Below are 27,641 nucleotides of genomic sequence, written 5' to 3'. Positions count from 1 at the left end.
ACTGATATTATGATCAATGACCGTACGAGTAACAAGGGATATAATTAAACTCAATAAATTATATCAATTGATCTGAATACAGACAAAGCCAAGGACACTGATATGTAAAAGAAATATCATTACAAGTCAGACAATGATTAAGTGAAACAAAAAATATAACCTATCAAACAGGAGCATACGTATATGGGGATATATCCCCACCACTCCAAAAACACACAAATTAAAAGGGAAATTGATTACTAAATTCCAAATTACAGATTATGGAATGTGTGGATGAATTCCTCAAAATTAGTAGTAGTAAATCCACAACAGTATTTCGACACATTGCATTCCTACTACACAAAGGATCTACATTGTTACAATAACTTGGTAATACGCATTTAATTCATTCTGAAGCAACACAACTTTAAATTATTTTTGTCGTAATGGTTGGTTACATGTTAGGGTAATCATGGCCGACTAGAATACTTTTGGAAGCTCTGGATGTGTGTGATACATTGCTCTATCTACTTGTGCACAACATGTTACAGGTTGCAGCTTCATTACCAGTTTCAACATAGTCTAGACCAGGCCTTTCCAACTCGATCACTTAGTGCTGCGGCACACCAGCGCTGCACTCAGCAGCACCGTTCCCCTCCTTCCCCACCTACCCCAGGCAGTGGTCGGTACATGTGTGCGTAAGAGACAGTACATTCATTCTCATTCTTTCTCTGTGTGTGTCATTCTCAGTGGAATCTGTTCAATAGAACAGATAGCGGAGCAGTTGGTTTCACCTTCGTTAAAAATGTCGTTTAATCCTTCATGGGTAGATTCATATTTTGTTCTCAATATCGCAGGGAAAGCTCAATGTTTAATTTGTCATGTAATTTTACGTGTAAAGTCTTCAACCATTCGACTACACTACCACAATAAAAATGTTTCAACCTATGATGACATTGCTGGCACAGCAAGAACTGAACGAAATGCTAAGTTAAAATCGGAATTGCCAAGTTCTTCAGAGATAAGTAATAACATACCCATTAGGAATTGTTTTATATGCAATTTAGGGGATTTTTTTTTCGTTTTTAGGTTTGTATTATTTGTTACTGCACAACGCTATCGCCAATAAATGATTAATTTAAATCACACATTGATCAAAAGACGTCCGGAATGGCCTAGAAGACATGGCAAAGTGATTTTGTTACACGTCAATGCACCGTCTCTGTATTGTATGTATTATTTGTATTGCAGAATTAGACTTAGATGTGCTGCTAAGAAAACACAAAGATAATTATTTTATATCCCTGTCCTACACATACTTGAACCCAACATTTTAAAGGGCGCAGTTCAAGCAAGTTATGGGCTATTGTTGCTCTGAAAATTGCAAAAAATGAGCGACCCTTTACTGATGGTGAATTTGTTAAAGGAATGTTTAACAGAGTGCTGGGAAGTATTGTGTCCATGTGCTGTGGCCTACTTTGAGGCGATAAGCTTGTCAAAAAACACATGATCTCTCGTCGTGTACAGGAACTTGGTGCCGAATAGAAAGAGCAATTGTGGAAGAAATGTGGCACTTTCCAGAAGTACTCGATTGCTCTCGATGAGACTACTGACAATACTGACACGGCACAGCTATCTATTTTCGTGAGGGGTGTTAAAAAAGATTTCGCTATAACTGAGGAACTACTGGACATCATTCCCCTCAAGGATACTATCATGGCGCAGATATATTTGCAGCTGTTGAAGACGTAATGAACAATATGGGCTTATCACTCGGAAATTTGTCTAGTGTTACTACTGATGGATCACCAGCGTAGTCGTCGGGTGGGCAAGGTTTTACAGCCCGCATCAAAACGAAGGTTCGCGATGCTGGGTTACCTCTAATATTATCGGTACATTGTGTTTTACATCAAAAACAATTATGCGCAAAAGAACTTTCTCAACTTTAAATCTGTTATGGATACTGTGTCAAAATGTGTAAATTTCTGCAGAAAGCAATGTTTGAACCATCGGCAGTTCAAAGAAATTTTAAAAGATCTCGAGGCAGAATGTAGAGTCATTCCCTTTTATTGTATTGTGCGCTGGTTAAGTTGCGCGGAAGTGCTAGCAATCTTCATTGCAATAATTGAAGAAATTGCTCTGTTCACGAAGATGAAAGGTTCTCCACCACCAACTTTGCCGAATAAACAATGGGTAGCTGACCTCGCTTTCTTGGTAGACATAACGTCTTATTTGAATGATTTAAATATGTCATTACAAGGGAGAAACAAATTGATTAGCACCATGTGTGCTAGAATTAAGCCTTTCAAAATGTAGAGTTTGTTATTGAAAAGTCAGCTTGAAGCCGGAAATGTTAAAATAATTACATTTGTCTACTTATGAAAATATTGGAGACTATCAGACGTTGTTACGGACTTTGCACTCTGAATTCAGTACCCGAACCAAAAAAATGAATGATATGGCACCTCAACTTGAAATACGGATGACCCCATTTTCAGCGCGTTTTGAAAATTTACTATCGTATTTCCTAACAGAGCAGATAAAACTACGAAGTGACGCAATCCTAAAGGACAGGTACTACCACTACAGCGGTGATTTAATTTCCTTTTACAAAGGTGTTCATCCACAAGAATTTCCTAGACTTCAAGCACTTGCCTTAAAATTTACGTCAATGTTCGGTACAGCGTATGCATACGAACAGATGTTTTTAGTTCTGAATTTTAATAAATGGAGAACTAGGACTTCTCTGTCTGATGCTGACTTAGAGGCTGTACTTAGAATTTCTACTGCCAAATCGATTGTAACCAATATTGGTAAATTAGTTGTTAGATGTCAACAATCGACGCTAAATGTACATTAAGGCAAATGCAATGTATGTGCAGAATAAATTGTGTGTTTATGTGTTGACAGAACTGTCATAAATAATATTGTTTTCGTAAGCTGCACGCTGACTTGACGACCTGAGGTTCTGCCTCTGCCACTTCCCCTCCTTCCCCCACCACCACAATGGTGCTACAGCACAGCGCCGGGGCCGTGAGAGCACCTCAGTTGGAATCGCTTGGTCTAGACAATGGTCCTTTTCTACTCTAAGGAGATTTCAGGAGCGCAGTTTCAAGTGATTGACTGTACATTTTGGTTCTATTGCCAGTTAATTGAGATTTAGAAGTAAATTTATACACTGTGCTAGTTATTTTTTGAAAGGAGCTTTAAAAATAGCCTAAAAATGGTTTAATCTTTTCTGTTTATGCTTATTAGACAATGATTCTGTACTATGCTTGTTAAATGTGTCGCAGATATGTTGATTCTGTCATACTTTCCAGCATTTTTAAGGTATCTTAATATAATAAATATGCCAGTCACTATGAGACCATGAGACTTACATTCACCATCTCCTCCATCTCAGAAAATTTTCTATCAAGCTGGGTAATCATTAGATTATTATTTTGGACTTCAGGAACAATTTCAAATTTAAGTCTGAATATATTCAGAAAATCAGACACCAAGTCTTCAAAAATTGAACATTCCCATGGGTTGATGATACATTAGCAATAGTACACAAACATTTGTACTATCTTTCTACACACACTTTTCTAAAAGGAACTGTTCTTAGCCAATAGGACATCATACTATTTTTTACTCATTCTCTTCTTTTGAATGCATTATTCATTCACGTGAACTGATCTGTACCTGGATGGTAATCCTCAGCTAAGAACACCTATCCTTTCTCTCTCTCTCTCTCTCAGCAAGAACATCAGATTTTCACTCTAGAAATGGAGTTAATTTTATTTCTGAGAACTATGTTATAGATTGTATTACCTGCAAGGACGCTGAAGGTGGAAGTAATTTGGTCCAAGAAGAGGTTCTTTAACAAGGGTAGCTGAAACACATCCTGGAACTGTGAATTCAGACTGACCAGGATCAAAATCCAAATATAGTACTTCTTTGTACTTTGTAAGGCATTTGTTAACCAGGAAACGAAGAAATGTTGATTTCCCCACAGACTTTCCACCACATACCATAGTGCGGATCTTACCTGTCAGAGAAGGGATACAATAAGGAGTCAAATTGCTCTAGTTAAAACACAGTAATGGACATACCAAAATAAAGAAGTTTCAATCAAATATTACGGACTTGTTAACAAATAAGAACAATAAATTAGATTGGAAATTTCATTTAGAAAACAGTTTACTAGGTTTACATAAGAATCATATCAATTTTGAAATTCTAACACCTGAATGCAGATTAAAACAGTAGAGGTAACCTGCAAACTCCTCATATGCACCTTTGCATGGTGAATACACATACACAATTCTCATTCTAATTCCTCCAACAGCTAAATCTACTCAGATAATGCTTGAGATGCACACTCAAATTCCATAGTAACTGGTGTTTCTACACTCAGAACCACTTACTAGGACACTCAGCTTGTTGCCCATGGTTCTCGAACCAGGACGTGACGGAGTAACCCACACCATGAATCCCCTCCCGTGAATATACAGTTTTTATAAAAGTCTGTTTATTAATAACATTTTCTAAACAATCTTTGGTACCTTGTTTGCTAGTATTTGATATTTGCTCAAAATTTATTCCTGTGAAAATTCAAGTTACCTCATAACAATGTCCCTCCACTTAGTTTGATAAGACTGATTGATATTGTTCACCTCTCTTTTTCCCTGTATGAAGTTCAAGAAAATGAAATACTGTACACAGTATTCATAATGTTGTTTACAGTGTTGTCTAGCTCCTTGGGTGAATGGTCAGCGTACTGGCCTTGAATTCCTGGTCAGGTCGGGGATTTTAACTATGTGTAATTAATTTCTCTAGCTGAGGGTCTGGGTGTTTGCATTTGTTTTAATATGTAATATTTGAAGTCATCTCTCTTCAGTTTTGACTCAGTTAATTTATAACTGTTCAGTTCTTTAGTCTGCCAAAACTAATTTTGAGTAATAAATTTATAGGCCTAAACTACCTCAAAAAGAAACACATGGTAACAGTCTCATACTTGAAAAAGAAAATTTTAAAATTTAGTTGCTTCTTTTCCAAGTATAAGACTGTTACCATATGTTTTCTTTTTCATGTAGTTTATACATTTAATACCCAAAATTAGTTTCAGCAGACTGAAGAACCTAACAGTTATAAAATTTGTCTTCATACTCATCTTCATGATAGTCAACACATAGCGTGTTATAAGTCTCATTCCGTATTGACGGCTATCAATTTACAAAAGAAAAATCTTAGTTATCCTCCATGTTGACCATCTGGCCATAAAACTGGGTTAAATTGTACAAATTGCCGATTACAAGTAAATAGGAGAAGGCTTCGAAGAAGATTACAGAGTTAGGGCTGGTTTATCAATACAAGCTCTTGTACTTTTCTTAGATCAAAATCATTTGTTGGTAATCCGGAATACGGGTGATGTTTTAGCCTTTCGGAAGGCTCTGATCTCTTTACAATACAAGTGCAGAGGACGATGATGATGAAGATGATGATGATAATAATAATAATAATAATAATAATAATAATAATAATAATAATAATGTTATTGGTTTTACATCCCACCAACTTCTTTTATGGTTTATGAAGATGTCAGTTGCCAGAATTTTGTCCAATTCGATGTTCCACAACACAGAACTTCAAACGCTGGTGTTTGTCTGTGATGTTGGGCAATATTTATTAGGTGAAGCACATGAAACTTCAAATAGAATATACTTTTTACTGTGTTTATACAATATATTACAAACTATTTAACATTCTAAGGGCTACGGATCCATTTAAACATTCTATTGTTTTGAGGTTACTACATTATGACTCAGTTTTAAAGATGTTTAAAAAAAAAGAACATTTTAATACACTAAACTATGTATGAACTTTTTATCACATAAGAATGTAAGAATCTGATGCAACATTTTGTTTGCTTTAGAAAAATGTACATTTTCTCACATTATAACGTAGCTAAAGATGGCCAAAACATTTTCTACTAACTATGTAATGATTTTTTCAATTTAAAAACATTGTATCTAAATATTAGTTGTATCGATATTAGCATACAATTGTAAATTGTTAATGCTGAATAATTACGATGAAGTCTATCAAATGCAATTCTTGTGTTGTCTGGTCTGTTGCCATTGAGATAGTCTACAATCATCTCTTTGGTCTTTGTTACGTTGTTATAAAGGCCATGAGCTCTGCTCCATTTGTCTAGCTTATGGTTCCTAATTCATTTTTACATGTCGCATTTATCATTGCCATCTGATTATCTGAGATTGCTGATTTTTGTGCTGCCAATTATTTATTCATTTTATGAAAAGGAAGGTATTGTGAATCACATCTACTGATTATTTTAATTTCATAATCCCCCGCAGTACTAGATCCAAAGAATTGCACTCATTGTAACAGATCCCACAAATTACAAGACAGGTTCTACAGACACAATCATCATCATCATTATTATTATTATTATTATTATTATTATTATTATTATTATTATTATTATTATTATTATTATCGGTCCCAGGAATCAACCTGGGAGGAGTCCATGTGGCTTTTGTCATCACATGGATCTGGGCAAATGGAAGTGAAACGCGTCATTGCTTGTCATCTGCAACCATAACATATTGGGTTCAGCAAAAGAACCCAACTCAGCCTCTTTCACTCCAACTCCAGCATGTAACCTACAAGAGGTGTCTCTGTTAAACCGAGCAACCCAGTGGAAGGTTGGGTAACCAATCTCAATGGGAAACTGGGTCGGTGAGCCGATCAGTGCTGGTGGCTTCAAGGCTTACAACCTTGATAGTTAAAAACCCGTTACCTTTTAGGTAACCACCATTACGACTCTCGTAATACTCGAAACATGGAGACAAAGAATATTCAGAAATGTACCCCAGGTGGTAAACAATCCACCCCCACACAGTCTGGGGCAAGCAGGTCATCGGATTCTGGGGAACCTGCACGTTCATGCTTCCCACTTCTATCTAATTCTGCTAAACGACAACCAAAGAGAAACATCGAGTACTTTGCTACAGTAAACATTAATTCCCTACTGAAGGTAGGCAAGCTCAAACACACACTTGATGTGCTGGAAATGTACAAGGTAATGAAAGCAGCGGTACAAGAGACTCGGTTTACCGATGAGGATGCAATAGAGTCTGGAGTGTACAGAATCTACAAGCAGAAACCTGGTGAAAGAGTTATCAAGACACTTCCACAATTTGGTACTGGGTTTGCGGTACATCACAAGATGGTTGACCATATTTTAGATTTCACTTCATCTAACGGAAGGACCTCCTCGTTATCCTTCAGGGCTCGTAATAGAGCATACACAATCGTAAATTTCCACTCGCCCACGAATGACACAAACCGTTCAAACCTGAAAAATGTAGAACAATGCTGGGCCACTTAGAAGAAACTCTAGATAAGATACCTTCCCGCCATTCCATCATACTAATGGGAGACTTCAATGCACAAGTTGGTAAGGAGTGGAAGTACTGGAAGATGGTAGGCCATTATCCAGCCCATAAGAGAACAAACAGAAATGGAGAACGTCTCAATGAACTCTGTGACAAGTACAACTTAGTCCTGAAATCAACAGCCTTCAAATGTCTACCTAGAAAGGCCAAAACCTGGAAGAGTCAAAATCCTATGCTTGGTGAATTCCAGTTAGACCATGTTGCTATAGCACAGCAACATCATACGGACATACAGAACGTCAAGGTATTACGAGGAGCCAACATAGATTCTGATCACTACCTTTCACTTGTCAAGATTAATATGCAACCCTTTAGAAAAACCCCAACTCTCCAAAGTAGTCATAAGATACCCAGGTTCAACACTCTGCGACTGCGCAATGAGAATTGTGATTTTCAGGATACCCTCAGGAAGAACGCAGAGAAAGAAGGATGGCCTGCCTTACAAAAAGGCCTTGCTGGATGCCGCTCAAGAAACTATCCCTGCCTCATCAACCAAAGGCAAACACCCATGGTGGAGTTCAAAGTGTGATGAGGTTATAGAAGAAAGGCCTAAAGCCTGGACTAGGTGGAATTATGAAGCCTTCCTCAAGCAAAGATAATAATAATAATAATAATAATAATAATAATAATAATAATAACAATAATAATAATAATAATAATATTTGCTTTACGTCCCACTAACTACTTTTTAAGGTCTTCGGAGACGCCGAGGTGCCGGAATTTAGTCCCGCAGGAGTTCTTTTACGAGCCAGTAAATCTACCGACACGGGGCTGTCGTATTTGAGCAACTTCAAATACCACCGGACTGAGCCAGGATCGAACCTGTCAAGTTGGGGTTTAGAAGGCCAGCGCCTTAACCGTCTGAGCCACTCAGCCCGGCTCATGCAAAGAAAAGCTACAGCTAACACCATCCGCAGGGCCAAGAGAAATTACCTCAGGAACCTAATGCAACTGGCTGAAAATAATTTTCAGGGAAACAACTCAAGAGACCTGTACAAAGGTGTTAAAAGCAAACGACCCAGTACACAGCTCCTACCCTCATCCTCCACGGGCCAGATGGAAAACTTCAACTGAACAATAAAGACTGCACCAAAACTATTGCAGATTTCCAGAAGCTACTAAACGCAGAGGAAGCTAAAGAAAAGCTTATTTTCCATGAGCCTTCACACAGGAACCCTGATTCTCAACCACCTATGAGAGAAGAAATAATGAACATCATCGGTAGTCTCAAGAACAACAAGGCTTCAGGTGAAGATGGCATAGTTGCTGAGATGTGGAAACATGCAGATGACCAGTCTTTGCAGAGCATCCATCAAATCATAAAGGATATATGGACAACAGAGTCCCTACCCGAAGGATGGACGTCTGCCGTGATTCATCCCCTCCACAAGAAGGGAAGTAAGACAGACCTCAACAATTACAGACATATTTCCTTGTTACAAATTACCTACAAGATCCTCTCTGTAGCCCTGCTCAATAGAGTCACCATACAGCTAGACTCACAGTTAGGAGAATACCAAGCTGGTTTCTGTAAGACTAGATCTTGTCCAGAACAGATACACAATCTGAATACAGTTCTCAATTACAAAAGCCGAGGTGGACATCCCTGGGTGGTGGTCCTAATAGATTTTCAGAAAGCTTATGACTCTGTGGACAGAGACACCCTTTTCTCCATACTATGGGAACTTTGTCTGGATGGGAAGACCCTATGATTGGTTCAAGCCACTCTGAGGAACACGACGTCCAAGGTCAGGTTCAGAGGTGAACTATCTGAAAGCTTTCCAATCAGGACAGGAGTTAGACAGAGTGATGGTCTCTCCTGCATTCTCTTCAACTGTGTCCTGGAAAAGATCATTAGGGAATGGAGAACGATGCTACCTCCGGGAGCTGGACTGAAGCTTGGGTACAAGAGAGACAACCTTGTTGTCCCGTGCCTAGCCTTTGCCGATGACCTAATTCTACTGGCATACAATATACAGGAGGCTACCTACAACTTACAGAGTCTTTATAGTGTAGCGGTTAAGACTGGTCTGAAGATCAGCATCCAGAAGACTGAATTTATGACCAATGTCAAGGAGGCCCCTTCAACAATTCCTTTCACAAACGCTACCATACAAAAAGTACCTGCAGTTAAGTACTTGGGAGAATGGATCTCTGCGAATCAGAGCGAGAACCTAGCCATAGATGCCACATGTACCGAGTTTGAAAGGGCTTATCACTCGTGTCATAGTATCTATTCATCTAAGTGCCTCTCCAAGAACCTCAAACTCAGACACTACAACTCAGTCGTCAAACCATCTGTTCTGTATGCTTCAGAGTGCCTTGTAATGGCTAGGAAGGGCCCACTCAGAAAGCTGAGTTACAAGAGAGGAAGATCCTGAGGAGGATATTAGGACCAATCAGAGAGGAAGGAGGCACTTACAGAATCCGCCATAATGATGAACTGTATGAACACCAGGAGGACATCGTCACGTCTATAAGGAAAAGACGCCTGACCTTTTATGGACACTTGGCCCGTCTGGATTCCAAAAGACTCACCAACAGGATATTCACAGTGACAGGAAGAGGCAAGGCTTCTAAGAACAAATGGATCACGTCAGTTAAGTCAGATATGGAACAACTAGATATCCCACTGGGACAAACTCATGACCGACTACTGTTCTGTCGAGCCATCCGACAGAGAATTTTCCCAATGTCCCTTACAAGTAAAAAGACTACAGGAACTAAGTGGACAGAGGAGAGAAAGCTGGCTCATAGTCAGCAAATGAAGGAGTATTGGAAGAAGAAGAAAGCAACAACTTTACCGAAGAGTAGATACGAGCCCCGTGGTCCTCAGTAGGCCTAAACAACAAAGAAGAAGAATTATCATCATCATCATCATCATCATCATCATCATGATGACTTGTGAGGTATGGCTATGAAGTTGTTTACATGTATTAGTATTATTTACGTGTTTATGTCCAGACTTTATTGGTATAAATCACGATCGTACTATTTGTGAGGTTATGTCATGAAGCATTTGCTGTATATATATTAATATGAGTTTATTCAATGTAAGAACACGTAATTAATAGTATATAAATTGTTATTACCTCTATATATGTATAATCCAAGGCAACATTGTGCAATACACTGTAATAAGTCCAGAAAAACGCATGGTGTGACTAGAATTGTATAGAGAATTCTTTACATTGTAAGTAAGCTCTTGGAGATTCTCGAATTTACGAGAAAATATGTCGTGTCATATTCTTCTAGAAGCCTGGCCAGGCAACATATATAAAGAGGCAGTCTTATGAGTGAGAGTGGAGTTGTTTTGATGAGACTTGTGTGGAAGTCGTGGTAGCTGAGTGTTTGAAGTCGAGTATGTGAATTGGTTTTGTTGGGTTGGTAGTTGACATGCAACTGTTGCAGTCCATTCTTCTTATTCTTGGTAGTAGGCAGCTGTTCAAAATTGTGGTTTACTGATGTGTGTGTGATATATGTATACAGTTTGTAAATAAAATTAATGTACACAACTGACAGCATCGCGTGTGTGCGTCTTTGTGAATACATTACTCTTACACATCCCATTATACACATAATGTGACCTATAATCTCCTTCACACAGGTTTTCACATGCAACAGAGACAGGTTTTAGTCTAATGCAAATACTGATTATTATTATTAGGGGGCGGATTTCTATGACCAGTCATATTTTTTGCCTTAACATTATATCTTATAGTCTTGTATTTTCAACACGTTTCCAAGCATGATAATCAAAATTAAATAGGTTTTATTGGGCATATAAATGCATATTTAGGCTTTCTTAAGTTTTATGGCATATTTTCAACAAAATATCATTATAATGGCATATTTTGGTAATTTTCATTTTAATTTCATATTATAAAAATCAGAATAAGCTCTAGAAATTATTTTTTAGGATAGACTGGAATATACTACTGAAGAACCATTAGAAAGTAGTGTATGGAATGTTTCTAACAGGTAGGAGCTATTGTTTGCCAGCTGGGTCAATTCCTGGAAACCGGGCTATTGTTTACACGGAAGTAGAGGTAATTCTGCAGTTATTTGTCGTTGTTCTTATCTCTCCCCTTCCCCTTCCCTCTTCCACCTTCAACACACTGAATGACCTTGGTCATTAGGGAGCTTCAGTCATTCAGCTCCTTTCAATATGCCTAAAACGAAAGTCTCAATTTGTGGAAAGTTGCGAAGTTTTGTTCGCGAGTTCGGTGAAAACATATTCAGTACGGACGGAGTGATATTATTCTGTAAATTGTGTGAGGCAAAAGTTACTGCCGAAAAACGCTTCTCTGTGCAACAACACTGTAATACTGTAAAACATAAGAATTATGTAACTAGATATTCTGCACTTGAAAATAGGCAACGTCTGCTATTCGAAACCCTGACATCAAGTTCACAGTGTTCACAATTTTCACAAGATCTCTGCAAGATGATGGTTTCGTCCAATATCCCTTTAAGGAAACTTAACAGCCGAAGCTTCAGACAGTTTCTTGAAAAATATACAAAGCATCCTGCTCCGAACGAATCTACTCTCAGGAAGGACTATCTGACCCCTTGTTATGAAGAGATGTTGGATATAATAAGGCGTGGCGTGGGAGACAGTAAGATATGGGTTTCAATAGACGAGACCACAGATGTGGATGGAATATATGTAGCAAATGTGTTCGTTGGCACGCTGAAGGAAGACCGGCATGGAGATACATTCCTCCTGACATGTGAAGTGCTAGAGAAGACAAACCATTCCACCACTGCAGTTATCTTCGACAATTCAATGAATCTGTTGTGGCCAAACGGGGCAAAGAGAGAGCACATTTTTCTACTTGTAACTGACGCTGCTCCGTATATGGTGAAGGCAGCCAACGGACTTAAAAATGCTATACCCGAAAATGATACATGTGACATGTCTTGCACATGCCTTGCATAGGGCAGCTGAAGAAGTTAGAAGTAGCTACCCTGAAGTTGATAAATTAATATCGAACTGTAAGAAAGTGTTTGTCAAAGCTCCACTTCGCGTTCAGAAATTTCAAGAAGAAGCACCTTCACTACCCCTACCTCCCAAGCCAGTTATAACGCGATGGGGGACTTGGCTTGATGCCGCAGTGTACTATTGCAACAACTTGGATGTCGTGGAGAAGATCATGAAGTCTTTTGATCCTGCAGAATCGTCCTCCATAAAAACCACTCAAGATTTATTTTCAAGCACTACATTAAAAGCGGACCTGGCTTACATAAAGTCCAATTTTAATTCTTTATCTGGAGCAATCACGCAACTGGAAGTTTCAGGTGCAGAACTAAGCGATGCACTGGATGTTGTAAAGTGCATTGAACAGGAATTAAAGCTTGCAAAAGGAACAATAGCATCTAGGGTGTGTAGAAAACTAGAAAATGTACTGGAAAAAAATAGCGGACTTGTGTACCTGCGTGGAATAAGTGACATTCTTTGTGGAAACCCTTCATCTGCAGATTTCCAGGAATTTTCTCCAAGTGATTTAACTCCATTCAAGTACGCTCCCGTTACATCATGTGATGTTGAAAGAAGTTTTTCTCGCTACAAGACCTTACTCAGCGACAACAGAAGAGGATTCTCATTCAACAATCTTAAGATGGATGTGGTCATGAATTGCAACAATTCTGATAATGGAGAATAGATCAGGTATGAAAGTTTCATTCAAATAACATATGTTTTGTGTATAAATTAAAACTGATTGAATATTGAACAGTGAAAGTAACTGTAGTGTTTATGTCTTCCACAGAGTCCGTCTTTGCCTAGGAGCATGCAGTGTAACCTTAACGAGTTCATGAAATATTCATCATTTTAGTTGATTTTGGGTTAGAGATTTCGAAGAATTAAACATTTTTTACATACATACATACATTACATACATTATCATTATAGACTGTTATGCCTTTCAGCGTTCAGTCTGCAAGCCTCTGAGAATTTACTAAACGTCGCCACAATCCTCGATTTGCAACTAGTGTTGTGGCCTCATTTAGTTCTATACCTCTTATCTTTAAATCGTTAGAAACAGAGTCTAACCATCGTCGTCTTGGTCTCCCTCTACTTCTCTTACCCTCCATAACAGAGTCCATTATTCTTCTAGGTAACCTATCCTCCTCCATTCGCCTCACATGACCCCACCACCGAAGCCGGTTTATGCGTACAGCTTCATCCATCGAGTTAATTCCTAAATTAGCCTTTATCTCCTCATTCCGAGTTCCCTCCTGCCATTGTTCCCACCTGTTTGTACCAGCAATCATTCTTGCTACTTTCATGTCTGTTACTTCTAACTTATGAATAAGATATCCTGAGTCCACCCAGCTTTCGCTCCCATAAAGCAAAGTTGGTCTGAAAACAGACCGATGTAAAGATAGTTTTGTCTGGGAGCTGACTTCCTTCTTACAGAATACTGCTGATCGCAACTGCGAGCTCACTGCATTAGCTTTACTACACCTTGATTCAATCTCACTTACTATATTACCATCCTGGGAAAACACACAACCTAAATACTTGAAATTATCGACCTGTTCTAGCTTTGTATCACCAATCTGACATTCAATTCTGTTGGATTTCTTACCTACTGACATCAATTTAGTCTTCGAGAAACTGTAAATTAATTGCAGCCTGTAGCAATCGTAATAAAAGTGCTTCTATGAAACGTAGATGCTATTCATTAAGTCATATTTTGAATTTTATAGGTCATATTTTTATGTTTTTTAGGTCATAAGTGCATACATATTTCATACATTTTTAGGTCATAGAAATCCGCCCCCTAATTATTATTATTATTATTATTATTATTATTATTATTATTATTATTATTATTATTATTATTACTTGTAAGGTATGGCTATGAAGTTGTTTACATGTATTAGTATTATTTACGTAGTTATGTCTGGACTTTATCGGTATAAATCATGATTGTATTGTGAGGTTATGTCAATCTCATTCACGCAACTCATCTCACACATTCCCTCACTCGCACTCATCTTTTTATTAAAATTACTACAATTCATCTTGAAATCCCCATCATTACTATCAAATTCCCCGCAACTACTCCAATATAAATGGTCCACTATTGGATATTATAAATTTTCCAGGTAACTCATTCCTGGCTGCCAGCGTTTCGCCCGAGTTTGCTAAGTTGGGCTCATCTGTTGGTCAATAGTACACCTACCAAGACGCATGGCTAGTGCATACCGTGGAGGCAACTGCATAGGCTCTTTGGAGCCACTGGCAGTGCCAATGCACTATGAGAGACTTTGTCTCATTACCAAAAATTAGTGCCAGCCTGGCCATCAGATGATATAGATGTTGATTCCCATGGGGAAGTTGAAATATTTGTCCCGAATGAGTAAATTTATAATACCAATATAAATGGTCCATTATTGGACATTATAAATTTTCCAGCTAACTCATTCCTGGTTGCCAGCGTTTCGCCCGAGTGACGTCTCAATCGGAATCCCTCTTGAGCTAGTAACGCCGTTTAGTTATACATAATTATTAACATGGAAGGATTACAACAGATGTTGGCTGAGATGGAAAGGAGAAACCAGGAGGCTATGTCAACATTAAAAACTTGCACTGGCTCCTTGCCATTCTCCACGCATACATCAGGCCGTTCGAGGTGAGTCTCCTACTTTATAGTGTTTTGCCCTATTTCCAATATTTCATTTTAACTCAACTTTCTTTTCATACTTCAGGTTCTGAATTGGATCGACAACTTTCTGGCCATATATCTACTTTCTCTTTGCCTGCAATATGATCCACTTCTTTGAGTACCACATAATTGACGGCTTCTTTTCATGAATTGATATTTCAAGCCACCATCAGACTTACGTTACATTATTATCAATACTGTGTGGAAGGACTGTTTACTACATCAGTTTTTGGATGTCCATGTTTTATTTTCACCCAGTGTTTAGCAGTGCTATGCTTGAGACTTTTTAACCATTCCAAAGTGATCAAGTCTTTAAACATTTGTTAATATCTTCACTTTCAATTTATACTTTGACCAACAAGCACGTAACTTGTTTATATTCCTTTAAGCATTGTATTTTTACTTCATCCTATTAATGTTACTTATTACTAAGGGTCTATTATATGTACTACATACTTGTATATCTTTGTTCATACGACCTGTTTCAGCTGATGATGGTGTCCATAGACACCAAAACTGGTACTGAATAAAAAATATTGTGATCATATTAGTATTGAAAAACGATGGATCAATCAAATTTCCCTCTATTGTATGTTATCAGGAGGCTATGGCCGCCCTACAGGCTAATCTTAATGTATATCAGGCCAACTTAATGGCAAGTCAAGTGGATTTGGAGAAAAGACTTAGCGACTATCCCAGTGCGATAATAATAATAATAATAATAATAATAATAATAATAATAATAATAATAATAATAATAATAATAATAATAATAATAATGTTATTTGCTTTACGTCCCACTAACTACTTTTTTAGGTCCTCGGAGATGCTGAAGTGCCGGAATTTAGTCCCGCAGGAGTTCTTTTACGTGCCAGTAAATCTACCGACATGGGGCTGTCGTATTTGAGCACCTTCAAATACCACCGGACTGAGCCAGGATCGAACCTGCCAAGTTGGGGTTAGAGGGCCAGCGCCTTAACCGTCTGAGCCACTCAGCCCGGCTATCCCAGTGCTATTCAGGCAAATTTACTGGCGAATCAAGTGAATCTAGAGAAAACTCTTAATAGTACTTTAAATGCAAATCAGATTAATTTGGAAAAATAATTCAGTGAAAGGTTCAATGAAGCGCAGAACAATTTAGAAAAATCGCTTAGTGAAACAAGAGGAACAATTCACCCAAACACTTGGAGATATCCAACAACAGACTAATGAGAACATAGAAGAACTTCACTCAGATGTTAAACTTTTTAGTTGCAAACTGCTTCAAAAAACTGTTCCAAAACGTAGAGGACAAAATCGACGATAATATTTCGGACTTGGCAGCCACGAAATCAGCTTGGGCAAAAGTTCATTGGACTTAATGAGAATCTTAAGCAAGCAGAAAAGGGCATTCTCGAAAAGATAAAGATAGCGCAAGCCAACAACTTAGAAAGGCTTGAGTATTTTTACGAAGCACTCACGGGAAACCAACATGAGTTAAAATCCTAAAATCGACCCTTATTAAAGAAATACAGGTGAAGACCGAAGCGAAGACAGACACCGAGGGATGTAGAAAAGAATGCACCGGGGGAATCAAGGAGTTGGTTCAGGAAATGCACTTGTTGAAAATTCAGAGTGAAACCACGAGCATTATAACCACTTCACTCCTCGAAAAACAAGCTTTATTGGAGAAGTGAATTACAGGCGCTGTTCACACCGCAACACCTCATTTAATATCAGAGCAAAATGCTATTAATTCAGCTAATATGTCCCCAGGGATTATCAATAACACTTGCATTGAAACACGACTGATCGGACACAAATTGTCAATATTATCAGGCTACAAGAAGATCAGCCTAAAAAGTTTAACAACATTCGTGGAATAACTCCCAAAAGTTTTATAAATGAGCTTTAGGATTATTTTCACGATGCGAAGATTCCTCCAGAGAAACAGCTCCGAGTCACTCAACGCTACTTAGAAAATTCAGTGCACACATGGTTTGTAGCATTCAGGTTCTCTTTTGACGACTTTGAGGGATTCAAAAGAGCATTCCTCGAAAAATACTGGAACAGCAATGTACAACATAATCTAAAAACCAAACTGTATGCTCGAAAGTATGCGTCGTCTATGCCTACTAAATATTCTGATTTTTCTCGAGCCTGCTGAGGAAATTCAGGAAGTTGGACTCACCCCCAGCTGAGCAAGAGTTAGTGAAGGTTATTATCCGTCAATTACCTGCTGATGTACAACAAATTATGATCGCTTCTAATGTGCAGACAGCTATTCAAGCCAAAGCCATGTTAAGACAGATATGACATGGAGGGAACCAGTTCGTAATGTCTGTAGTCCAGAGCCGCAAATTCACCAGATCATGACTACCAGGGAGGAAGAAAGGACATCAGCCAAACATGCGAGAACCTGGAGGCGGAACTCCAACAGAAGAAATTTACCCCGTGATCGTTCAGACAGAAATATGAGAAGTTGGGAATATACACGGAGAAATAATAGGAGGAGGCCATATATTAACAATCGAAGAGACTGGAGAAGAGGTCAAGACTTCCACCAGCCAAGGGAAAGGAGAGATCAGCGGGAAGATGAAAGAGAATGCTATGTAAAGGATCTCCAAAGTGCTACCCAAGAAAAGGAAAAATGGAAAAGAGCGATCCAGAGCCCACACACAAATGCTGATATTGTATGGGTGGCAAGCCTACAATATCAAGAGGAAAAGCTCAGGGAACAAGGTCAAAATCAATCGAGTAATGGGCACAACAAAGGTGCCATAAAAAAATACTTGATGTGAACTAGGTCTAGCAAGAGATAGCTTGAATCCTGGGAATGTCAACAACCAATGTCAGGAATGGATCGTCATGTAGGTAGACTCCTGGATGATTGATTGACATGAATAGAATTCAATCCATTTTAAGAAAGCCAACTCTTCCAACACTGTAGTATTCAATCCTCAGGGAATAGATGATCCATGCACCTTTTATGTGGATAACAACGCCTTATCTCCGGGGTAATCCGAAGACCAGGACACGGAAGAAATCCCTATGGCCATGGATAGAATTCTAGAAGAGGGCGAGAACAGTGCACATCCTTTTGACTTAATCAGAATGAAGGCAAGACAAGCATTAGGAACTGATGAGGAGCGAGTTCAACTTCAAAATTTACTGTTGAAATATAAGTATTTATTAGACTCCAAACCTGGCCTGATCCCAGATTTCAAATATTCGCTGCTTGTAACAGACTGGTTACCTTTCAAGAAAAAGCCTTATCCAATACCCGAGAAGTTCCATTCCAGGGTTGGAAAGATCATCGAGGAGATTGAGAGAGATGGGATCATTATGAAAGCTCGAACACCATTCATTAATCCTTTGATGGTGGTTTCTAAAACTGATGGATCTTTACGAGTATGTTTACATGCTCATTCCAAAAAATTATCAGGCTCCTACCATAAAGGACATCATCTGCAAATTCAAGGGCATGAGATACTTCTCCTCAGTCGATTTCACATCTTCATATCACCATATTTTGCTTGATAAAAAATCGAGGCTACTCACAGGATTCATGTAAGACCAACAGATGTATATTTTTCGCAGATTGCCTTTTGATTACGTAACACTGGTCCCGCGCTTATCTAGTTGCTTTTATGTCGCACCGACATGGATAGGTCTTATGGCGACGATGGGACAGGGAAGAGCTAGGAGTTGGAAGGAAGCGGCCGTCGCCTTAATTAAGGTACATTTGCCTGGTGTGAAAATGGGAAACCACAGAAAACCATCTTCAGGGTTGCCGACAGTGGGGTTCAAACCTACTATCTCCCGAATACTGGATACTGGCCGCACTTAAACGACTGCAGCTATCGAGCTTGGTCCCGCGCTTATCAGAGCTCTTGATCGATGCTTAACTGACGAAGTAAAAAGTTTCACTACCATATATATAGATTTGTTCCTGGCTACAAAAACCTTAGAGGAACGTACGGTGAAGCTAGAGAAGCTTATGACCAATCTATAAGAAGCAGGTTTCCATGTCAACCTAGCCAAGTCACATTTTTGTAAGTCTGAGATACTATTCTTAGGACACATCATAGACGGTAATGGAGTGAAACCCAATCCTGTAAAGATTGAAGCTATTAGCAACTTCCCTAAGCCGATCAGAGTGAAACAGGTGAGGCAATTTTTGGGAATGTGCCAATTTTTCACATACCACTGCCTGCAATATATCCAGACAGTCGCCCTGTTACAAGATCTATTGAAGAAAGGGAACAGATGGAAATGGAATCCTGTGACCAAGCCTTCTTGAAAACGAAAAAATGCTGCTTAACAACATCAAATTAGGATATCCTGACTTTACTAAAACTTTCATTCTACAGACGGATGCATCAAATATCAGGATTGGTGCCGTGTTGTTTCAAGAGGAAGTAGACGACCCAGAGAAGAAAACAAATTTAGCCTTTGTGAGCAGGAAAACCAGGAAACAAGAAAAACATTACTCTGTCACTGAGTTAGAGATGCTGTCAATCATTTATGCCCTCAAGTATTGGCAGAAATTGATCTATGGGTTTCCCATCATCATTAGAACTGATCACCATGCCTTAACTTTTATGTTAAAGACTATGATGGCTTCCAAACAGGTCTTTCGATGGACACTTTTTGTGCAAAAGTTCAACCTTCAATTGGAGCACTGTTCAGGGAAGAATGATATATTGGCAGATTGAGCAGGAACCCTAACTCGGAAACCCTAGATGTCCACCAGATCAAACTAGTACCAGATTATGAATTCCTATGCAAGCTCAGCTATCTTCGACAAGTTCAGAGAAGAGATCTTAAATTACAGCCCATTATCAATTTTCTAGAGAACAAGCTCACACCAGGTGAGTCTGGATACAGAAAGGTACAAAGGAAGGCTAAAAATTTCCAACATCTCGATGGAACACTATAAATTTGTAGTTTCTGCTAAGTCAAGACTGAAGGCTATAATTCCACTTAAACTCCAGGTTCCACTTACTTAGCACGTACATCGAATCACGCATCATGGCAGTGTGGATAAAACTATTGAAACCGTCCAACAATCGTTCACGTGGGAAGGACTAAGGATTTTCATGAGAAATGCAGTAAGAACGTGTGACGTATACCAGAGGGTCAAACCAAGTTCTTACTACAGCAAAACCCTAACGCAATTTTACCATCTGGACCTAGAGAGCTGTATGCAATGGACCTGTTTGGCTAAATTCCCAATTCTAAGCGTGGCAACCGTCATGTTGTTGTGACTATCAATGTATTCTCTAAATATGTGATACTATATCCTATCCAGAAGGCTAACTCCAAATCTGTTCTATGGAGAATCACCCATAACATCATACCGCACATGGGAAAGCCTCAGGCTCTTTTGACAGATCATGGATCACAATTTACCTCTGTCAAATTCCAACAGGCAATGATCCCGCTAGATCTTAAACACGTCTTAAACGGTACGGCATCCATCCAGCAATCCAGCTGAGAGGGTGATGCAGGAGCTGGCAAAGTTGTCGGATATTCTGTGGAGACGCACACTGGAAATGGGTGGATGTGCTTCCTATAATTATGGAATGTTCCAATAGCACTATTCACAAAGCCAACTCTCAAATTCCGTCTGTACTTCATTTTAATCAGTATCCTGTGAGACCGTGGGATAATATCATCCGATGGCCCGGTACTCTGAAGCCTACTCTGCAGGAAAACATTGAAAATGCCATTAAATACCTGAAACATCATGCCGAAAGATGACAGAGAAGAGTACACGAGAAGAAATTCCATCAACCTCTCCGATTAAACGAATATGTCTTACTCAAGAAACCCACTGTGTCCAAACCAACCAGTAAGATATATGCTAAATTTGCACCATTGTTTGTGGGACCCTACACAAAAAGTGTTTGGCAACAATTCTTATCAAGTTCAGAGTTTAGACAAGTCTTATGAAGCGGTCCACAACATGGTGAATTTGAAAGTCTACTGTCCGCCTAACTCGAGAGCAGGCCTCCAGGTAAACACTCTTTGTAGACAATCGTTCACTGAGGGAGAATCTTGAGAACCTTATTTATCATCATGCAGCAACACAAGTTAATGTGCCAGAGGAGACCTGTAGTGCGTGTCAGAACTTACAGGCCAGCCTGTTAGGGAGTCTTCGTTTACTTTGTGCCACGGTCGAAGACTCAACGCCAGACTTTGTACAGAGCGAGCCCAGCTGTTGAAAGCTAAGAACATTAACACAATGCAGCGAGTGATTAAAACTTTTGGGAACAATATTTCATAAAGACAGCCACTTCATAATTTATTCTGCTGAAGAAATTATTCTCCAACCAAGAGAGAGATGTACCTGTCAAATTTGGTAATTAATATTATTTACAAGCCCGCAACAGCCACCATAAGTTGTATTATTGAGGGAGAAGGGCTAGATTTTATTATCAGCGAGCCAGGCTAGCATACAATAAGTGGCTTGATGAGTTCTTAGCGAGGCAAAGTACTGATCAATATACCATCCCTTCGATCGAGACCGTATGAGTCACGTGACAGACTGGATTTCTCAAGGCCAAATACTGTGCGTGTGCATATCTGCTTGCTCGCTAAGGGTTTCTGGAATAGTCTCAACCAATGAATGTGGCCAGCCATGAACCAATAGTCTGTTAAAATAAATGACACCCCTCCGAGCCAGAGGCTATAAAACCTTCGGCATACAGTAAATCGTTCTCTTATTGTGTCTTACTTTCTTCTTATTCTGATGGAATATTACCTTGCTATCACATCTACAAGCATCAAGCACAGAGGTTAAGTGTTGTTTTCAACAAATCTGTTTTAAGTTTGCCAGGCTCGTGCACTTTCTTAAATTTTCTTGTGTCAGTTGCAGATAATTCCAACTTTGCACGAGAAGAGGACCACAAATCCACCAGAAATCGTCGCCTACTTCAGAATGTGTCTTCCAACTACAAGAGGATCAACATATTTGACGTGGGACTTCAACTACCCGGCCATCATGAGTTGTTAGTCATGTGAGGTAATTCTAGCTTCAAGAGGGTGAACGAGATGGACGAGCTGGGAGAATGAAGACACCAACCGAGGATCGAACTCCATTATAAAATATGAGTACCATTTATGTAATCTACCTGTCCATCTGTGTAGAAAACTAGATGATCTCCTTGTCCTAGCCAGTATTTCTATCAATTTTGCAATATTTAGCCATATTTCATACTTCCAATCTTGGTGGTGTCATGGCAGACTTGTTTCATGCGTGAACGAGAACTGGAATTCTATTAGTGTAGCTAACTGTAGTTTGTCGTCAGAGTGTTTTTCCAATCTTATGCCAGTATTTAAAATAAGACCTCATAATAATTAACCTCTTGATTAAAATGGATTTAAATAATAATTTTGACTTCTGGAAACATTATGAGATAGAATTGGGTAATGTTTCATTTTACTAGATTGAGTTGAGTTTCATTTTATGCATTTATCCAATGATTATTTAGGATTGTGTCAACAGGTTTTCTGATTAATCCGGATATTATCGATAGACCTAATAATCACTAATAACAATAATAATCATAAATTATGAGATCGGGTTAAAGATGAAGTTAAAGATCGTAAGCAATAAATAAGAGCAGATTATTCTTATAGATGATTTATGGTAAGCTCTATCTTTTGCGTATTTGCCTGGAATATTGGTGATCCTGCAGGATAATTATAGTAATTTGGAAGCATGTATCTTGGAAACACAGCATTCCAATGAAATTGAGGAGCATGTTGGAATCAGATTTCTATTCTTTTTGAGATTAATAATAAATTAATTGGTGCTTATTGACCATGTGTTTGATGATTTTAAGATGATAAGCCATATGATGTGTGTGATGATTATTTTCTATCAGATCTTCGGATAATAACCTTCAATTCTACTCAATCGTCGTTGCCAGTAATTATTATATTCTTTAAAGTGCTAACTCAAATTCAATTACGTGCCACGTACTATGGTGAGCATGTTTTATGAATAAAGGCTCATCTATCTGATCCAATCAACTCTAATCATGGTAAAAATCATGAATTAATAATCATTCAGCCAGGATTCGAATGTAAATAGTGTAAATAAATTTTGTATATCCATTGTGTGTGGGGGTTGTGTGAATGTCGTAGTTACAGGCATTTTTCGATGTGATTTTGAATATTGTGCTTTAGTCTGGCCATGTCTTCACCATGATGGTCCAGATTATTTCAGCGTTGCATTTGTTGATCTGTTTCTTTGGAAGTGTTTATTGAAGTTACGTCAACTTAATGATACCGTACAGTTAAAATTTCTATGTTTTAAAATTAAAGATGAAAAGATCATCTAGTTTTGAAGGCAAAAGCAAAGATTGAGAATTTTGACAAAGATTGTAAATTTAGATTAGGATTGTAAAATTTTAATGACAAGAAGTGTTATATTTTGGAAGGATTATTCCATGTTGAGATAATTCTATAACGCAAAATCAAGTGATGACAGGAATAAATTTAATAATTTCAAATAAGCAGTACTGTCTTAAGATATAACAGTATCCTAACATCGTGTGATCACATAATTTAATACCAATTAAGCAAATTAATAATTTCAAGTGCTTAAATCAATTAATTGATTAATTTAACTGTGACATAAGGTTATCAGAGATGTATTCATTGATTAAGGAAGCAAAGATAACATGAATTCTGTAAATAACATAAAATTATTATTGGAAGTGTAAGATAAAGTTATATGCTACGTGGTCAAGTAGAATTATTTTTTTTATTTTTTATTTTGTTAAAAAGGAAGTAAGCGAAGTTCAGTTTCAATTATGATGTTAATTCAGGATTGAGTTAGGAAGAGGTTCATCCTCCTTTAATTTTCATTTTGAAGCAATGAAGGCCTGATTTTGGTTCATTTTTATTTTCAGAACATAACTCTTTGTCTACGCGAAAGAAGAAGTTAAACCGGTTAATTTTGTAAATTCAATTAAAAATGTTAACACCGTGAAGACATTTGTTTGAAAAACAGCAAGAATGAAATGTTATGATTTATTTAAATTTATGCTTATGGAATAAATGTCAAACCTGTGTTGTGATTTGTTACTTTCTTTATGGTCGTCAATCCTATCCCTTTAAATGCCTCTGAAAGAAGGACAGCCCGTTAACGAACGTTCCACCTCGGGATCTCTCATGTACTGGCTGAGCTGTACCGGGAAATAGAGGGCAATATGCATTTGAGTCTGCCCACAAAAAATATGCGGGAACTTAATTTCTTGTAACTTAATTTCTATCAATATTTGTGAAATACCAAGCAAAATGTCATCCTTTCATTCCAACTATGTTCACTGATGAAGTGGTGCAAGTTGTCTCTACTTTTCAGTGGTGGAAATCTCAAGAAAATATCAATGGCAAGGTGGTAATAGACAAAGTTATGCAACTCTTAATAGCCAGTTCTTTTCTTTTTTGTTTTCCTTTTCTTCTACGTTTGGTTATGTTTGTTCAAAGTCAAGAAACAAGCTTGGTGTACACAAAGCTTTAAAGCTCATGTTTTTAGATAAGCACTTAAATAAGGAAGCTATAAATGTGACTGAAGATGAGCTAGTTTAGGTACGGATTGCTGTAAAAGTTTATTTGCTTTTTGTTTTAAAAAATGACACAGAAATTTAGTTTAAAATATGTTGTAATATATCACACCCCAATTCAAAATATTGTTAGAACACAGTATTTAGATTGACTTTATTATTCATTTTAGGTACTTAATAAAAATGAAGAAACACAATAGGCCTATAACAATACCAAATTATTAGTAAAAAGGTAAAACTGAAAAGAAAAAAAAATCTGATTTAAATCAAATGATTTTAAGTACAATATTGATTTGGATTTTTTAAATAAAAAAGTTTTTTTTTTTCACACATTGTTTGTGACACTACTGGGAAGCACTCCTGGGTAGCAGAGGTGAAAGAGTAAAATCAATCCAAGAAAATATTTTCTGATTTTATCTTAACACTTGTAAAAAAAATTGAATAACCACTATAAAAAAAGACTTACCACTTCTGGTGATGGATTCGAAACAAGTTTCCCAATCAGGTCGCTTGGTGTAGAGCCTCAAAGTTTCTGCTGCACCAGGGGAGACAAACCTACATTGCAATATCTCTTCAGCAATGTGAAAATATCTCTGTTTTTTACCAAGTATACCCTGAGGAGGAAACAATTTTTGGGGAAAATGATCACTTATGAATTTGACAAGAGAACAAGGAACATTTTCTAGCAAAAGCAGGCAATCAATATTGCACATTTCAGAACGAATTTCATCAATTTTACACAAATCTAAGTCAAGAGTAGAAAGTCTATTAAAATCACTAGGTATACAATGATATTGAGATGCACATAAGCCTAACAAGCTCAAACCCCTTGGAGAATAGGCTGTAAGTGTTTTTCTCAATCCATCATTCTTCATTTCATAACCAAGAACTTCCACAGTACCAAAGACTACAGAAATAGAAAGTTTTCCTATAAAGAATAAAATATGAGAATACTTCAAACCCAGAAGAACTTGATTGTTAGGAAGTACATGAAAAATATATGGTTGAATCATATCTGTTGAAGTACTCTTTTTAGTACTGAGAGAATCAGAAACTGCTCTGCGGAGAAAAGAGTTTCTTACACATTCCTCCAGAAGCTGTTCCCTTCCTGAAATGTCTCTGTATGGAAGGGGTACAGTAACAGATTTACCTCTAGATTGAGTTCGTTCTGCTATCAAATAATGTTTAGGGCCAGGCTTTTCCATTTCTAATACTATAGGTCTAGTATCGAAAGATTTCCTTTTGGGATGACCATGTGAAAATATACCTGACTTGAAGTTATATCTATCAAAAGTTGAATAATTCGATGTAGTTTTATTTTCCAAGATCTCACTTTCCACTTTATAAGGCTCTTCCCATTCATTCATTGTAACAGGAGTAAGTGGATATTGATTACCATCTACTCCAACAACATACATTGTCTCTTCAACAGAATCCTCATCCTTCTCTTCAGTGGAAGAGTAAACTTTTTCACCATTTTGGTCAAATGTTTCATCCAACAGATCCTCATTCCTTCCAACAATCTGTACATTAGATTCACCTTCATCTTCATAACTTTCTCCACATGAAACTTCATCTTCCAAATTATCATTTCTTTCTGTACTTTTTGGATGAGAACTGCAACTGTTCACAACACTTCCTTTAAAAGTGTTATCCTTTACGTACTTGTCAATTTGAGTTACTTGTGAGCTATTTATTTCAACCTCTTCACAAGATGCTTCATCTACATCCTGAACCTGGAGCTTGTCTTCATTTACATTACTACCTTCAACAGCATTTCCATTATTGTACATGCCAAACCTTTGTTGACCATTTACACTAGAAGAAATAGTAGTAACAGTAGTCATTTCAAGCAGTTTTCTGGCAACATCATCCAGGGGCCTGAACATTCGCACTTTAAGAGACTTCTTCTTTGAGGCATTTGGGATGTTGAAATGTACTCTTTTACTCCCTTTGCTTCTAAGGTTAAGCTCTGAATTAGAAGGAACACCGTTTTCTTCAGATATCTGCCAACCCATTGCAAATTTCCTGAAAGACCAAAAAAACACAAAAATTAGTATAAAACTGCCATAATATCCTTCAAAGCACAGTTGTATTTAAAATAAAATAGTGGTATTTGTACTGGTACTGATGGTGATGTTATTTGGGTTAAAAGTACATGATCTTAAGAAGTGCTTCATGCCACCATACCTCATACTACATTTATTCCTACCTAACTATTGCAGTATGATTTGTTCCCTACTACTTTTCACATTCCTGTCTGTTCTTAAAAAAAAAAAACACCAAGATAACAAATCCTGCATGTCTCACGATGTTTCCTATCAATCTATTTATCCACATGACTGAATTTTGTAAAATCACTCTCCTCATTCCATATATCTTTACTTGTGATTCTACCTACCTATCTCACCTTCGCCATTTTTTAGAAACACCCCATTTCAAAAACAACTTTTTTATTTCTTGTCCATACTTCACTTCCATACAATGACATACTTCACATGAAATCTTCAAGAACATCTTTCTAATACATCTATGTGTATTTTGAGGTGAGTAAAGTTTGCTTCTTAGTTAGTCTACATTTTACATCCTTACTTCATCTGTTGTTTGTCATTTTACCATCCAAGTAACAATACTTTATTTACTTCCATTAAGACCTCATATCCTTACCTTTGTATTAGATGTATGTACACTATAATATCTTGCGATTCTAGTATAAGACTGTATACATATTACTCACCAACACCCCCAGATTCTCCACAGATAATAATAATAATAATAATAATAATAATAATAATAATAATAATAATAATAATAATAATAATAATAATAATGGCACATCACAGGTAGCTAGTATGTTTGCAAAACAACAACATAATTGAACAGATTGATACAGTCAAGTGCATGTTTCCCCCACCATTGTGAGAACACTAGCAGACAACATGGAGGGCAATCGTGAAGGC

The 27,641-nt window shown here is 37.7% G+C and overlaps 1 protein-coding gene across 2 annotated transcripts in view; it reads right to left on the bottom strand.

Moving 5' to 3' along the window:
- Nucleotides 1–27,641, bottom strand: part of LOC136871854 (polynucleotide 5'-hydroxyl-kinase NOL9) — a 371,126-nt gene that overhangs the window by 264,233 nt on the left and 79,252 nt on the right. For both annotated transcript variants that reach the window (XM_067145491.2, XM_067145493.2), the window contains exons 3-4: nt 25,148–26,709; nt 3,796–4,012 (exon numbers count right to left, since the gene is read on the bottom strand). In XM_067145491.2, the coding sequence (XP_067001592.2) occupies nt 3,796–4,012; nt 25,148–26,709 (1,779 nt within the window). The remainder of the gene's footprint in view (nt 1–3,795; nt 4,013–25,147; nt 26,710–27,641) is intronic.

The sequence above is a fragment of the Anabrus simplex genome, chromosome 4, assembly GCF_040414725.1.
Source record: "Anabrus simplex isolate iqAnaSimp1 chromosome 4, ASM4041472v1, whole genome shotgun sequence".
Taxonomy (NCBI): Eukaryota; Metazoa; Arthropoda; class Insecta; order Orthoptera; family Tettigoniidae; genus Anabrus; species Anabrus simplex.
This window is presented reverse-complemented; position numbering and strand designations above follow the sequence as displayed.